The 13,490-nt window shown below is 44.1% G+C and overlaps 2 protein-coding genes across 2 annotated transcripts in view; both read left to right on the top strand.

Moving 5' to 3' along the window:
• The window catches only part of RIPK1 (receptor interacting serine/threonine kinase 1), a 29,436-nt gene extending 24,530 nt beyond the window's left edge, over positions 1–4,906 (top strand). Inside the window, exons 10-11 of the mRNA XM_063098202.1 lie at positions 972–1,121; positions 2,832–4,906. Coding sequence (XP_062954272.1) covers positions 972–1,121; positions 2,832–3,118 — 437 coding nt within the window. The 3' untranslated portion in view covers positions 3,119–4,906. The remainder of the gene's footprint in view (positions 1–971; positions 1,122–2,831) is intronic.
• Positions 4,907–6,113: 1,207 nt separating this feature from the next.
• Positions 6,114–13,490, top strand: part of BPHL (biphenyl hydrolase like) — a 29,530-nt gene continuing 22,153 nt past the window's right edge. Inside the window, exons 1-2 of the mRNA XM_063097635.1 lie at positions 6,114–6,239; positions 12,771–12,874. Coding sequence (XP_062953705.1) covers positions 6,133–6,239; positions 12,771–12,874 — 211 coding nt within the window. The 5' untranslated portion in view covers positions 6,114–6,132. The remainder of the gene's footprint in view (positions 6,240–12,770; positions 12,875–13,490) is intronic.

The raw sequence follows: 13,490 nt of genomic DNA, 5'->3' as shown, positions 1-13,490 counted from the left end.
CCATCACCACTGTCCATCTTCAGAACTTTTCTATCTTCTGAAAATCTGTATTTATTAAACACTAACTCCCCACTCCCTCTCCCCCTGGTCCCTGGCAACCCCCATTCTACTTCTGTCTGTGTGAATCTGACGACTCTAGGAACTTCACGTACGTGGACTCACACAGTGTCTGTCCTTTCGTGTCTAGCTTATTTCACTTAGTATAATGTCCTCAAAGTTCATTCATGTGTTGCATGTGTCAGAATTTTATTCTTTTTAAGGCTGAATAATATTTCATTGTATGGATACACATTTTGTTTGTCCGTTTATTATTGATGGACATTTGGTTTCCATCAATATTAATGGACATTTGGGTAGCTTCCACCTTTTGGCTATTGTGAATAATGCTGCTATGAACACTGGTGTACAAATATTTTTTTATGGCCCTGCTTTCAGTTCTTTTGAATCTATACCCAGAAGTGGGATTGCTGAATCATATGGTAATTCTATTTTTAATTTTCGGAGGAACCTCCGTACTGTTTTTCACAGTGACTATACCATTTTACATTCCCACCAGTAGTGCATGAGGATTCCATCTTCTCCACATCCTCAAGAACACTTGTTGTTTTCTTTTTTTTTTTTTTTTTTGTCGTTTTTTCGTGACCGGCACTCAGCCAGTGAGTGCACTGGTCAGTCCTATATAGGATCCGAACCCGCGGCGGGAGCGTCGCCGCGCTGCCAGCGCAGCACTCTACCAAGTGCGCCACGGGCTCGGCCCCACTTGTTGTTTTCTATTTTGTTTTTAACAGTATACATCCTAATGGGTGTGAGGTGGTTTAGCCATATTTTAAAGAAGAAAATTTTAAAGGGTGGAATAGGATAAATTAATTTAACTTAAACATTTGGAATAAAGCCCTGCTCTTTTACCAAGCTGTATTTTTTCTCTTGCTCTTGATCTAGATGTACTTACCTGTGTGTTTCTCTCTAATCAGAAGAGTCTATAAATTGTACCATATACAACAGCACTGGTGTTCAGGTTGGAACCTATAATTATATGGAGATTGGAGGAATGAGTTCACCACTACAAGACAATGCATGCATGCACTTGAAGGAAGAGCCAGCCAAGTACCAAGATATCTTTGGTAAGATGCCTTGAGGTACCCAGTGTCTAGCAATCTTGAACTTTCTTACTTGTTGAGAGGAATATAGTGGAATCTTAAAATTTCTCTGATTCTTCTCCCCCAAAAGTTGTCCCATGTTTCATCTGTAAAATGTCTCTGTAATTTCCATATAATTCCTTTGTAGTTTATTTTTAATATAGGGATAATCACAGTATCTAATTCATGGTTTTCTTGTGAAAATTAAATGAGTAAAGTGCCGTAAAGAACTTATAAGAGTGTTAAAATTTCATCATCATCATCAGTATTACCACTCAGACCTGGGAGAAACAGCTCCTTCAGGTCCTCATCAAAGGGGATTCTGTAAGAGGTAAAAGACTGTGCCCTCAACAGCACTTCTGTAATAAAAACAAGAGAGCTGTCTCTTACAGGGTTCCTCTTAAGAACAGGTTCATAACATTAATCCTAAAGCACAAGTCTGGAAAAAACAGTCATAAGGCCAAAACAATGTGATTTGATTAACACTGGAATTGACAGTATTTTTTTCTAAAAAGGGCCAGATAGTAAAATATATTAGGCTTTGCTGGCCCTGAGGTCTCTCTTGGAACTACTCAACTCTGTCCTTGTAGTGCAAAGGCACAGCCATAGACAGTAGGTGCGTGAATGTGCATGGCTGTATTCCAATAAAACTTTATTTGCAAAAACAGGCAGGGGGCCATATTTGGCCCATAGGGCATAGTTTGCCAAACCTTGGTCGAACCCATTTGAAGGATAGTCTTTAAAATACCTAGCCAGAGGTTCTTAGCTTTTGAGGAACCAAGGGTTTCTAATGAAACCCAGGGTTCCTCTCCTAAAGAGGTACTGACAAAATTTGACAAATATCTTGGGAGGTTCTTGGACTGCTGATATCTAGTGGAGGCAAGAGAAGGTGCATTACAGTGGGCTGAGGAAAGAATAGGAGTTGAGGGGGGAAAACCAGATGTCTTTTTCCATATATTCCGTTTACTGAGGTAGGATGAGGATCAAGGGATATGCTTGGTTTGTTGTGGTGGTTTTATATTTTTATTTTTTTCCTTTTACTAATTATGTTTATGAAGGGCTAATGGGAAGGAACCAATAGAAAGAGGTTATGGCTATAGGAGTAGAGGGGACAGCAGTTGGGGGGGGTGTAAGTGTAAAGATGGGTCTGAAAATGGACCTTGAAGAGTGCGGATACCTCATCCCTTGAAAGACAGGGGAAGGCATTGTAACCAAGTGAGTTCATGCTTAATTTCCGTGATTAAGTAAGAGGAAAGTGAACTGCTGAGTGAGGGGGGTCACAAGTTGGGTAACCTTGACTCTGGCCAGATGTGAGTGGAGAATGTCCAAAAGGAGCAAAAGTGGTGTTTTTCTCTTTACATCCAGGAAGATCTCATATAAACAGGGCCGCTGGCTAAGGTTGACAGAATACCCTAGTAGCCACATAGGGGTTTTGTCCACAAAGCCATTAGCTGTGGCTCGGGGCTGCACCTGCTGGGGGAAAGGAATGTCCTTTTCTGGTTAACACACAGACTCGGTATGGGCCAGCAGGCATGTCAGGCAGGCATCACCTGACGAGCCAACAACTGAGCAACGAGGAAGTTACTTTCTCACTGTCTCTGGTGTTCACTTTACTCAGGGTTTTCAGCAGTTCAGGAAGCTGGAATTTTCAAATGGATTTTGGCTTCATATCTCCTTCTCTTCTCCATTTGGCAGATAATACCACTGGTTTGACTGATAAACACCTGGACCCCGTTAGGGACAATCTGGGAAGGCAGTGGAAAAGCTGTGCTCGTAAGCTGGGATTCACTCAATCTCAGATTGATGAAATTGACCATGACTATGAGCGAGACGGACTAAATGAAAAGGTTTACCAGATGCTGCAAAAGTGGCTGATGAGGGAGGGCAACAAGGGGGCCACGGTGGGAAAGCTGGCCCATGCGCTGTTCCAGTGCTCCAGAATAGACCTCCTGCACCGCTTGATGCTCATCACCCAGAACTAAGCCTGGAGGGCTTCGGCAAGAAACTCTGCACTTAGTGGACAACCCACTGGACAACTTAGTGGACAACCCACTGGAAAGGGTGCTGTCTCAGAGCGTTCAGAATTCTGTCCTCACTGATATGGATTGAGTGTCTGCATAAATATCATTTTCTGCATCTCTTAGCTGGAGAATGGGAAAAGAGATCTGCAGCAAACACCCCACTTTCTAGAAAGTATAAGCAGAAAAGACCTCTTAATGGTCCTGCAACAATTAAAAAAAAAAAAAAAAAACCTAATTGGTTTTGAAAGGGAGAGAAGAGATATTTGATGATCATTTTCTTGTAGATCATGCCATAACCTTCAGTAATGCTATTCATTCTGTTTCCTGGTTTCGTCTGAGTGAGAAAAACGAATTCAGAGAACATAAAATAAATCAACTTTCTTAATTTGTGATCTCTTCTCCACTTAGGCCCCTGTTATAACCCAAGTACAGTAAAATTCTTAAGTTCTGTTCAAATAGGTTTTTTGTATCACAACCATAGTTCATCCCCAAACTGCAGTATCTGTTAACTTCAGTATCAAATGCTGTATCAGTCATTACAGGCTTTAAGAATTATATATAGTCTCCACTGCATTATATTAAATTATAAGTTAATTTATAAATTAATTGAATTTATATTACCTGAAGGTATTTTAAGGTATACCAAGGAGGGGAAAAATAGCAGTGTGGGGAAGACCCATCAAAATTTCCCAGACAATTGTTGCAAAGAATCGCTACTAATTGTAACTACTACAAAAATTCTTGATTCATTTTTTAAGTTTTTTCCTAGCATTCTGGTACTTCCACCCAGCCTGGGTGCCTCGAAGAGGGAACATATGTGCATGGGATATTGATCTCTTCACCCTTGGTATGACTGGAGCCTCAGGGCTGATCAGTCTTGAGCTGCTTCCTCAGTTTACCCCACTGTGCTGTAGAAATATTTTCATTTTTTTTCTGTGTGCCATGAAGTAAAAAAGGACAGCTTCAGAGCCTGACAATTGTACCTCTAGCACTCAACCCTCCAAAGCCCACCTGAAGCCTAGGTGTGAATAGAGGAACTCGAAGAGCGGAAGACTGAAGCCAACCAGGCCATCCAGCATCTCTGCTGGTATTTTGCTAAACAGAGAGGGTATGCCATTGCGTCTTGCTCTCCAAGAGGGAGAGAAAGGAGGATGACTGATGTCAGTCTGGCTGTCAGGACAGATTCTGCTGTCTTGGATTGATAACAGTCTTGGTTCTGATTCTGCATCCCCTCCCACTCCAGCAGACATACTACACACATACCTCTGAAGTGGGGCTGCAAAGCAGGGTTTCTCACCCTCAGCACTATTGGCATTCGGGGCTGGATAATTCTTTGTTGTGGCAGCTCTCCTGTGTTTGTGGGATTCTTGGAAGCCTCTATTCACTAGATGCCAGTAGCAATGTTCCTGCCCTCTTCCTGCCTCCAGTTGTGACAAAAATGTCTCTAGACATTGACAAACGTTACTTGGAAAGGCAAGATTACCTGCATTGAGGAGAGCGCTGCTGTAATAACTCCATTCTATCCACACATGTCCAGGCTCACTACTTAACTGCCACCTAGCCTTGGGTCATGCAGACCAAAAGGAAAACTGGAAGAGGGAAAAGGCCCAGGCCTTGCTAGAGGGGCCTGGATGATTTCATTTCTAAATGTATTCTTTGTACCACCATCCTAATGGTATGCTAAATTCTCTTAAATTCCAAAGATGTTGAATGATCAATGTGAAGAGCCAAAAATGGAAGGTATTTTTAATGGACTTTTTTTACAATAAAATTTTATACCTGGAATATAGGCCATTGAAATGATGCATGTGTTTGTACAAATGGAACGGTTTGGGATTCTCCACTGTGACTCCACCGCATAGGTTGGCATTTGCTGTGTGCACCCCCCACACTCTCCTGCTGCTGGAGGAGAGAGGAAGCTGATGCTAAGAAGAAAAGCTCCCAAAGGGTGCAGTTTGGCCCTAGGATGAGAGGCCTGCCACACTCTTCTTCCCACATGGCTCAGAGGCCTTTCCTTCGCCTCCCACTCTAGACACCATGCAGAAAAGATCCAAATTTGCCTGTGAGGAGTTTGGATCCAAGGCCCAAGCTCCACAAGAACACAAGGCACCCATATCAGTGGAATCACACAGCATTTGTTACTTGGCATAATGTGCTCTAGGTTCATCCTTGTGAGCATGTGTCATTTTGTTCCCTTTTCAAGGTTGAGTACTATTCCATTGTGTGTGTACACCATGTTGTCCACCCATCAGTGGACACTTGTGTTGCTTCCACCTTTTGGCCCTTGTGAATAATGCTTCTATGAACATGGGTGTACAAATACTTCTTCATGACCCTACTGTCAATTCTTTTGGGTCTGTCAGAAGTGGAATTGCTGGATCATATGATAATTGCATATTTAATTTTTAAGGGAACCACGATTCTGTTTCCACAGCAGCTGCATCATTTTACATTCCCACCAACAGTGCAAAGGGCTCCATTTTGTCCACACCCTCACTAACAGTATTTCTGGTTTTTTGGATAGTAGCCATTCTAATGGGTGTGAGGGGTCCTAAAAAAATTCATAGGTCCCATCACCCATAAAGCAAATGCACTTTATCCCACCGTTAGCAGCCAGCCATGGGGCCGGGATCTCGACCCAGTGCTCTGGGGCCCCCGCCTAGACGCCCACCCGATGAAGGCAGGATGGTGGGGGACCTGCCTTCCGGATTGGCCACGGGGACTTTCACCCCGGGATCCAGGGCGAGCGCCGAGAAAGGAGACGGTCTGAGAGAGGCGCCGAGGTGGGGCGGGGCACGGCGTAGAGGTGGGGCGGACGGGGCGGGGCTACAGGGCGAGGCATGGAGGGGGCCGTGGGCGTGGCGTCGCGCGGGCTGCGGGCGGGGCTACGGGGCAGACCGAGGCGGAGCGCTGCCTGAGGGGCGGGGGCGGGGCGGGCCGCCTGCGCGCTCCCGACGGCCGCGCGACCTGGGGCTATGGCGGCTACGCTGGGCTGTCGGGGCTCTCTGCGGCTGCGGCGGCTCCTCTCAGCGCTGAATCCGGGGATCCACGTTCCCCGGGCCGGGCCCGCGGCCGCGTTCGGGTAATGGCGCCCATCCCGCATCCGGGAGCCCCCGTAGGCGCTCTCGGGGGGCGGCGGGAGGGGGCGCACGGCCCAGGTGGGTCCGGCGGCTCGGGGAAGCCCCATCCCCGGGACCCGCCGCGCGAGCTCCTCGGCGTGCGTCGGCCTCCATCCTGTGAGTGCAGCCTTCGAAGGTCTGGGTCGTGAGTGCAGCCCCTTCAGTGTGCAGACGCAGGAGACCCCGGGAGGTAGATTTGCTCCAAGTCACGGACGCGCTCGTGAGGAGCACGGAATAGGGTCCCAGACCCTCCACACCGTAGGGGCACGAGGACCATCATCTCTCCTGCCTCTTACAGAAGTCAGCCTGAGAATGTCTGTGACTCACTGTGAGCTGTCATAGCACTGATAAGGCCCGGGTCCCAAGTGCCGGAGTCTTCTCTTTGCCCATCTCCAACTTTAATGTGCAAATAATCATTTTGGGAACCTGTGAAAATTCAGAATCCCGGACCTCGGTCCCAGAAGTTCTGATGTAGGTGTGTGGAAATGCCCAGGAATCTTCCTTTTTCTCTTCTGCCCGCCTCCCATTTTAGATAAAACAACAATGACAATCCAAAACCAGATTAATCTCTGACCTACTGTCCTGAAAATGGGTGCTGTAGGTCCCAGGATAGAGAGGAAAAGTCAAATGCTAAATAGATACCTGACATTGAGAATTTCACCTGATCTAATGTGGAAACTTCTAATTTGAAAACTTAGTTTGGAAGAAGAGGAAAGGAGGGAAAATGTGAACAGCTTTTTAATTTTCCTATTGTGATTGACTTGCTCTTGAGTTTCATATTTGATTTAGATTCTTTTATTATTATTTTAGAATTATTAGAAGATTTTCAGGACTATTTTTATAGGTGGAAAAATATGTCAATGGCTACAGCTATATAAATCAACAGTGAAGAATGGGCATTGTATCTGGTTTTCTGTTTGCAGAAAGGGATTGAAATAAGGTTGCTGTGATTGTTTGAATATCATACTTACGGTAGGTTATTTAATAGTTGCAGGAAGGCCCTATCCTGGCTGCAATGCCGATCATTCTTAAAATATTAAAATATCTCTGAAAAACAGGTTTCTCTGGATTTTGTACTGTAATTTTATAAATGCAACTGCAAATTGATATGACATGTAATCTGGGAAAACAAGCTGTGGTATTGGTTAATCCTGAAACAGGCCAATATGAGTAGGTAAAAGCACTCACGTAAAACCTTTGCTGCAGAACACTACCTACAATTGCATTGTGTTCCAAAAACTTGTTTTTAAGTCTGTTGTTTGGAACTTTGACCCTAATTTCATAATCTGTAAGGTGGTTTGTTTCTGGGTCAGGTCAAAAAAGCCTTTTCTACGTAAAATTGTGTGTTATGTACAGTTACAATATTAATAATTTACAGAACCTAACAATCTTCCTGAAGAAAAATATTTTCCAAATTCAACCTTGGGATACCCAGACAGAAAATCAGAGACCATGCTTCCCCTAGTGCCTGACACCACACTCTCTCTGGCAGTCAGAGTGTGGCCCTAGTGTTCTGTTGGGGACTCTGTTCACCCCTGAGGTTAGAGAGAAAGCATGGCCTCTGGAGTTCAGGTGGCCATACTGTCACTTCCTAACTGTGTGAACATGGGCAAGTTACTTAACTTCTCTGAGCCTCGTTCTTTGCAGAGTTTTTGTGAAGATCTGGAGCAATGAATGTAAAAGGCCTGGGACATAATAATAAATATTAAGTAATTAGTAGGTGCAATTAGTAATGATACAAAGAATGAATATCTAAATAAGTGTATAAAAGATGTAAAAGCAAGTCAGCAAAATTCATGTGAATGGATGCCCTGGTGTTAGCTAATACTTTATTGAGCTAATGGTCACTTTGGAAAAAATGCACAAAAGAACTAACTGAACATGTAGGACTATATTAGGATTTTCAAAGTGAGGATGTGTCTTGTTAAGTAGCCCCCATTTTTTTTTTTTTTTTAAAGATGACTGGTAAGGGGATCTTAATCCTTGACTTGGTGTTATCAGCACCACACTCTCCCAAGTGAACCACAGGTTGGCCAAATAGCCCCCATTTTTATCTCTAAGCAAAGTGCTGACGAGCTGAGGCTCCGGGGTCAGACACTCTGATGCTCATCTTGGCTTTGCAGATTACTAGCAGTGTGACTGGGGCAAATTACCTGATCCTCTGATCTTCAAATTCCTCAATGGTAAAAGTAGGTTAAGTAGCATATGCACCTCAGAGTGAAATGAATGAGAATAAGTAAAGCTCTCAGCAGAGAGCATGACATGCGGTAACAAATGTTAGATTTTGCTTATTTGCCCCAAGCTGTTATTATCCTTGCCTCCCCCACAGTAAACTCTCCCTCTTTGAGGGGAGCAGCTCGACCCTCTCTATACCATCATATTGTTTCTTCCTTCCCTTTCACAAAATTACGAGGTAGGAAGGCATGCTTTAAAAGGGAGACAGGATTTTTTTCCTCTGAGAAATTAACTCAATACAATTATTGCCAGCCTTGGTTACCTATTAGAATCTCCTGAAGAATTTAAAAAGTACAGACGCCTGGATCCCACCCCAGAGGTTTTGATTTAGTGCAGACTGGGTATCAGAAATTTGAATGTTTGCCAGATGAGTCAAATCTAAGTTTGAACCCCTCTAAGGTGGCAGGACAGGAAATGCTCATGTTAAGAGCCTGATGAGAAGGGCAGGTGAAGGTGTGGTGAGCTTGGTCACTTCCACCTGAGTCCCAGGGCTTCCTCTGTCCCCAGCTTCTCTTTCATAAGACTCTGTACACTGCCTGGTAACTGCTGGTAGCAGGTTATTTATCCATCTTTTCTGCCAGCCTCCAAGCTACAGGAGGGCATACATTTAATGCTTGGCACAAAGTAGGTTTTCAGGAAATACATGAATGAATGAATGGGAGGGTAGAGTTTTGGTGTTTTTGAAACCAGATACCAGGGCTCTGCCCCAGAGTTACTGAATTACAGTTTCCCAGGACTGTCCTGAGCGTGTATGTTTTTAAATCTCCGCAGGTGATCTAATGAACACATCTGTTTCAGAACACCTGGGTTAGAGAAGGGACTATTAGGAAGGGAGAAAGTGGTGGAAAAGACAAATTGACAGCCTAAGGGAAAAGGATTCAGTTTTGTTCTTTACATTTTCTGAAGTTTTCTATCTTTTTTTCTACCTGAGAGTTTGGGAAATTAGGTATCTTGAATGTGGTTAAAGTAATAAGCACATGTTAGGGCTGTAGAAGGTCTGGTCCTTGCATCTGATTTTCTTACGGCATACGTGTAACAGTGCTGACCTGAGGCCTGACTACTGCTCTGAGAGGCCTCTTTTTGAAAACAATAGTTTATTTTTTAATTGACATGTATCGATTGTACATATTTATGGGGCACAGAGTTCTATTTCAATACGTATACAATGTGTGATGATCAAATCAGGGTAATTAGCATATTCATCATCATGAAAATTCATTTTCATTTGCACTCCTCTCTTCCAGCCATTTGAGAACATACAATAAATTTGTCCTAAAGGCTTCTTGATAAGCTGGAGCAGAAGCGTGGTACTTCTTTCTCTTTTTTTTATTGGTTATGAATATTCTGAGATACAAAGCTGATTGTCACCCCTCGTGCCCATGGTGTGAGGGCTAGATTCAAACGGGCAGCATACCCATTACCACAAATTGTATTTGTACCCCGTATCCCCCAACCACTTATCTCTACCCTCCCTCTCCCTTCCCCTTTACCCCACACCCTATTTTGTAGCTCAAGGTATGTTCTCTCCTTCTGGAACTTATTTCAATTATCTTGTGTTTCTCTGAAAATAAGCCAGCATTCAATAACTCTGTTATCTTTAAAAGTATACCTTTTTTCTTATGTTTGAAGTTGATTTGTTCATCAACAGTCTTCTGTCCTTTCTCCCCAACTTGGAGCTTCCTGGAAGGCTTTTGGCAGCCAGCTTCCATTAACCCAGGGGGAGGCTGGTGTGATAACGGCAGGTACCCCTGGTGACAGGACAGACAGGGTGTTGATGACAAAGCACCAGGGATGTGTCTTTGCTTCGGCCCCAACCTTAGCTCGCTCTTTGCCTTCACACTCCTGCGGGGCTAGCACTGTCTTGTCCCCAGGGATGCCCCTGCTCCCAGGCCATTGATTCATGCATTTCTTCTGGCAGAAATGCCCTCCCCACCACATTCTTTTTTTCAGAATTTTATCCATCTTTGAAAGTTCATCTGAAATGCTGCTTTTTCTCTCTTCCAAGATACCTCTCCCCAAACCTGGTATGATCTCTCTCAGTCTCTCCTCTAAAACCACCTTCCAAGCCTCTGCCTCTGTGAATTCTTGCCCGACATTGAGATCCCAGTGTGCCTAACTCTAGACTACCTGGTTTTGTTTCTGTATTCTTTTTAGGCAATCAAAAGAATATGGGATGGTAATAACTATAAAAAAGAAATTTGAAATGGGAAATCACAACATCGATACAGCAAAGTACAGAGGGAACTTAGGGGTTTTTTGCAGAAGAGACTTGGGAATGATCTTTGAAGCTGAAGGAAAGAAGGTGGTGTGAGCCAGCCCCAGGATGGGCTCCCAGGCCCTGGAGAGATGCAGAGAGCACAAATCAGCAGCACCTAGTCCTGAAACTGGCTTTGGACATCGAGAAAGGTGGGGGTAGAGGCTCTCATGAGATGTAATGTCCTTCCAATGCAAAATGACTTACAAGCCTGTCCTTGGCACTTCAGGGAAGGGAGCCCCCAACAAATCTCCAGGGCTGAAGGAGTAGTAAAGGGAAATGATGGTACAGTGCACGTTAGCACTAACATGAGCCTGTAAAGGCTAGTCATCTCAATCTAGAGAGTTGCCACATTTCATGTAGTGAACATAGGAAATATTAATAAGAGCTTTTATTCCATCCACGTGCTTCAAGCTCTTCTTTTCCTCAGTCACAAGTTACCTGTCCCTGGGGTTTGCAGAATGAATCCTCTGTCTTTATCTTTCCTCCTACTGGATTGTGATCAGAGGAGGTACACCAGTTAAATGTGGACTGAAATGAGCCTTGGCCAGTGGAGTACATTTGTTTGCTTCTGTCTTGAGCCTAAGGATCTAAATCTATCTTAATAAAAATATCAGAGGAACAGAGTGTTAGTAAGTACGTCGACAGTGTCAGCATTATACTATCATTGCTCAGTAGTTTTTTTATTGCTCCTCTAATAATATTTCTGGAGATGTTGAGGTCATAGTTATATCAGGCTTCATTTCTACCCAATTCTGTCTTGTATTTTTTCCAGAAATTCTGTGTTAAGTTTAGATGTACCTGTATTCAACATACTTGTTCCTGCATTCTTTCTTACCTGAAGTTGGCAAATAAGATGAAACCAAAAGAGGAAATAGGACCTTGGTTTTTTGAAAGTGCAGTGTTTCAATAATCATTCTAAGGGCAGAGGCAAGGGTAGGGAATATGTAAAAGAAAAAGGAGGCAGTGGCTGATTTAAATTTATTAACACTCCACTAGCATCTGTCCTGGCAAGCCAGTGTCCTTTCTGTGCATCATTCAGTCATCTGCCTGGTAAATTGGTGGGGAGGCTGTTGGAGGCTGGTGCCAGGGCCTTGTCTGTGCTCTGTTGGTGGATGTCCCTGGACAGGCTGTTCTGGAGCTTCTGGGAGAGCAGCTGAGGAGAGGCTAATCAGCACACACATCATCCAGGCAGAACAGACACTGCAGTAGCCCTGTCCCAAGGCCTTGTCCTGTGCTAGGCACCATCCAGTCAGGTGCTGGATCATGGGAAATCTTTGGTCAAGGGGTCAGTGACAGGAGGGAGGGCTCTTGGGATGGGGGCTTATGGACATGGCTAATTAACAGTCAACACAAAAATATTTCAACATCTTAAAACCTGGTAGGGCCATATCAGTGCAGATGGGCATTCCTGACTATAGCCCTCCTGCAGCTGGCCAGACAACACAAGAAGCCCTACACCTAAAGGTTGGCTTTGAGATCAAGACCTTCCCTCTGGAGCCCTGGGACCAACCTCATCCTGGGAATGCCACCAAGGCAGCTGAAGACCTAGGTAGCTCCTCTATGCCTGCTGAGATGCGGACAAAGGGCTCCCAGGTCTGTGCTGATGCCCGCCGTCATATTTCACTCTGCGAGCTCCTGCACCAGCCTGCATGTGGGCACCACGGGCTTTCAGGTCACTGGATGCTTGTTCATGGGCCTAGATTGCCATTGATTTCAGCAAACTGCCCAGTGCTTCTGATGGCTGGGCCCCAGCTGGGTGCTGTAGCATTTCCACATGTGAAGACACAGTTCAGATCTGCAATCTAGTAAGGAAGATATGAGATCATGTCATTGTTGAGAATTGGAAAAGTGAGCCTCAGGTCAAAATAATCCAAGAAGCATGAGAGGAGTACTGGTGCTGACTCATGCATATAAAAAGGTAGTTTTGTCATATTAAATTTGTACTGCTAAATAATTTTCCTTTGGGGGTGGGTTTTTTTTTTTTTTTTTTTTTTTCTTCTAGGACCTCAGTAACCTCTGCCAAAGTGGCTGTGAATGGCGTCCACCTGCACTATCAGCGGACCGGAGAGGGGGAGCACGCAGTCCTGCTACTTCCTGGGATGCTGGGTCTGGACGTTTTTTAATGGAATATTTTTGCTTGCTATACAACCTCTGTGATATATTTACAATTATAAAGGCCAAATATTGATTATTAATTTTAGTATTTGGTTGAAACGTTTTAACTAATATTTGCTACAATCAAACTTAAGTGATTTAGAAAAGTAGATAACTTTCTACTGTATGTATTTTTTATGCCCGAAAGTTCCCAGTTTGTCCCATGCAAGTTAACACCGAAACTGCATAATTGCCTACAGTTGCCTACAGTTGCCACCAAAATTGCCTACAATTTGGGAAGGTGGCAGTGGCTGAAGAAGAGGTAGATAAGGGAGGAAGGTGAGTGGGTCACCAACCACCTCAGGTTGCCTGGTGGTGAGGGGTTTTCTAGGATGTGGGACTTTCAGTGTCAAAGCCAGGCCAGATTAACCACCCTGATGTGACATTCAATTAAAATAAGAGGTAAGGAAAAAAACCTAAAGGTTTTTTAAAAATCAAGATTAGGTTAGCATATTACCCTTTCTCGATGTATGGGCTTAGTAATACTCGCTGGACCTCAGTCTCATTTTATGGAACAGTAGTTCAGATGTAGGAAGTTTCAGTGATCCTAGAACATCCCAAATTTATT

This window comes from Cynocephalus volans, chromosome 5 (genome assembly GCF_027409185.1).
Source record: "Cynocephalus volans isolate mCynVol1 chromosome 5, mCynVol1.pri, whole genome shotgun sequence".
Classification (NCBI taxonomy): domain Eukaryota; kingdom Metazoa; phylum Chordata; class Mammalia; order Dermoptera; family Cynocephalidae; genus Cynocephalus; species Cynocephalus volans.
Note: the sequence above shows the minus strand (reverse complement) of the source record. Positions and strands in the feature narration are given on the sequence as shown.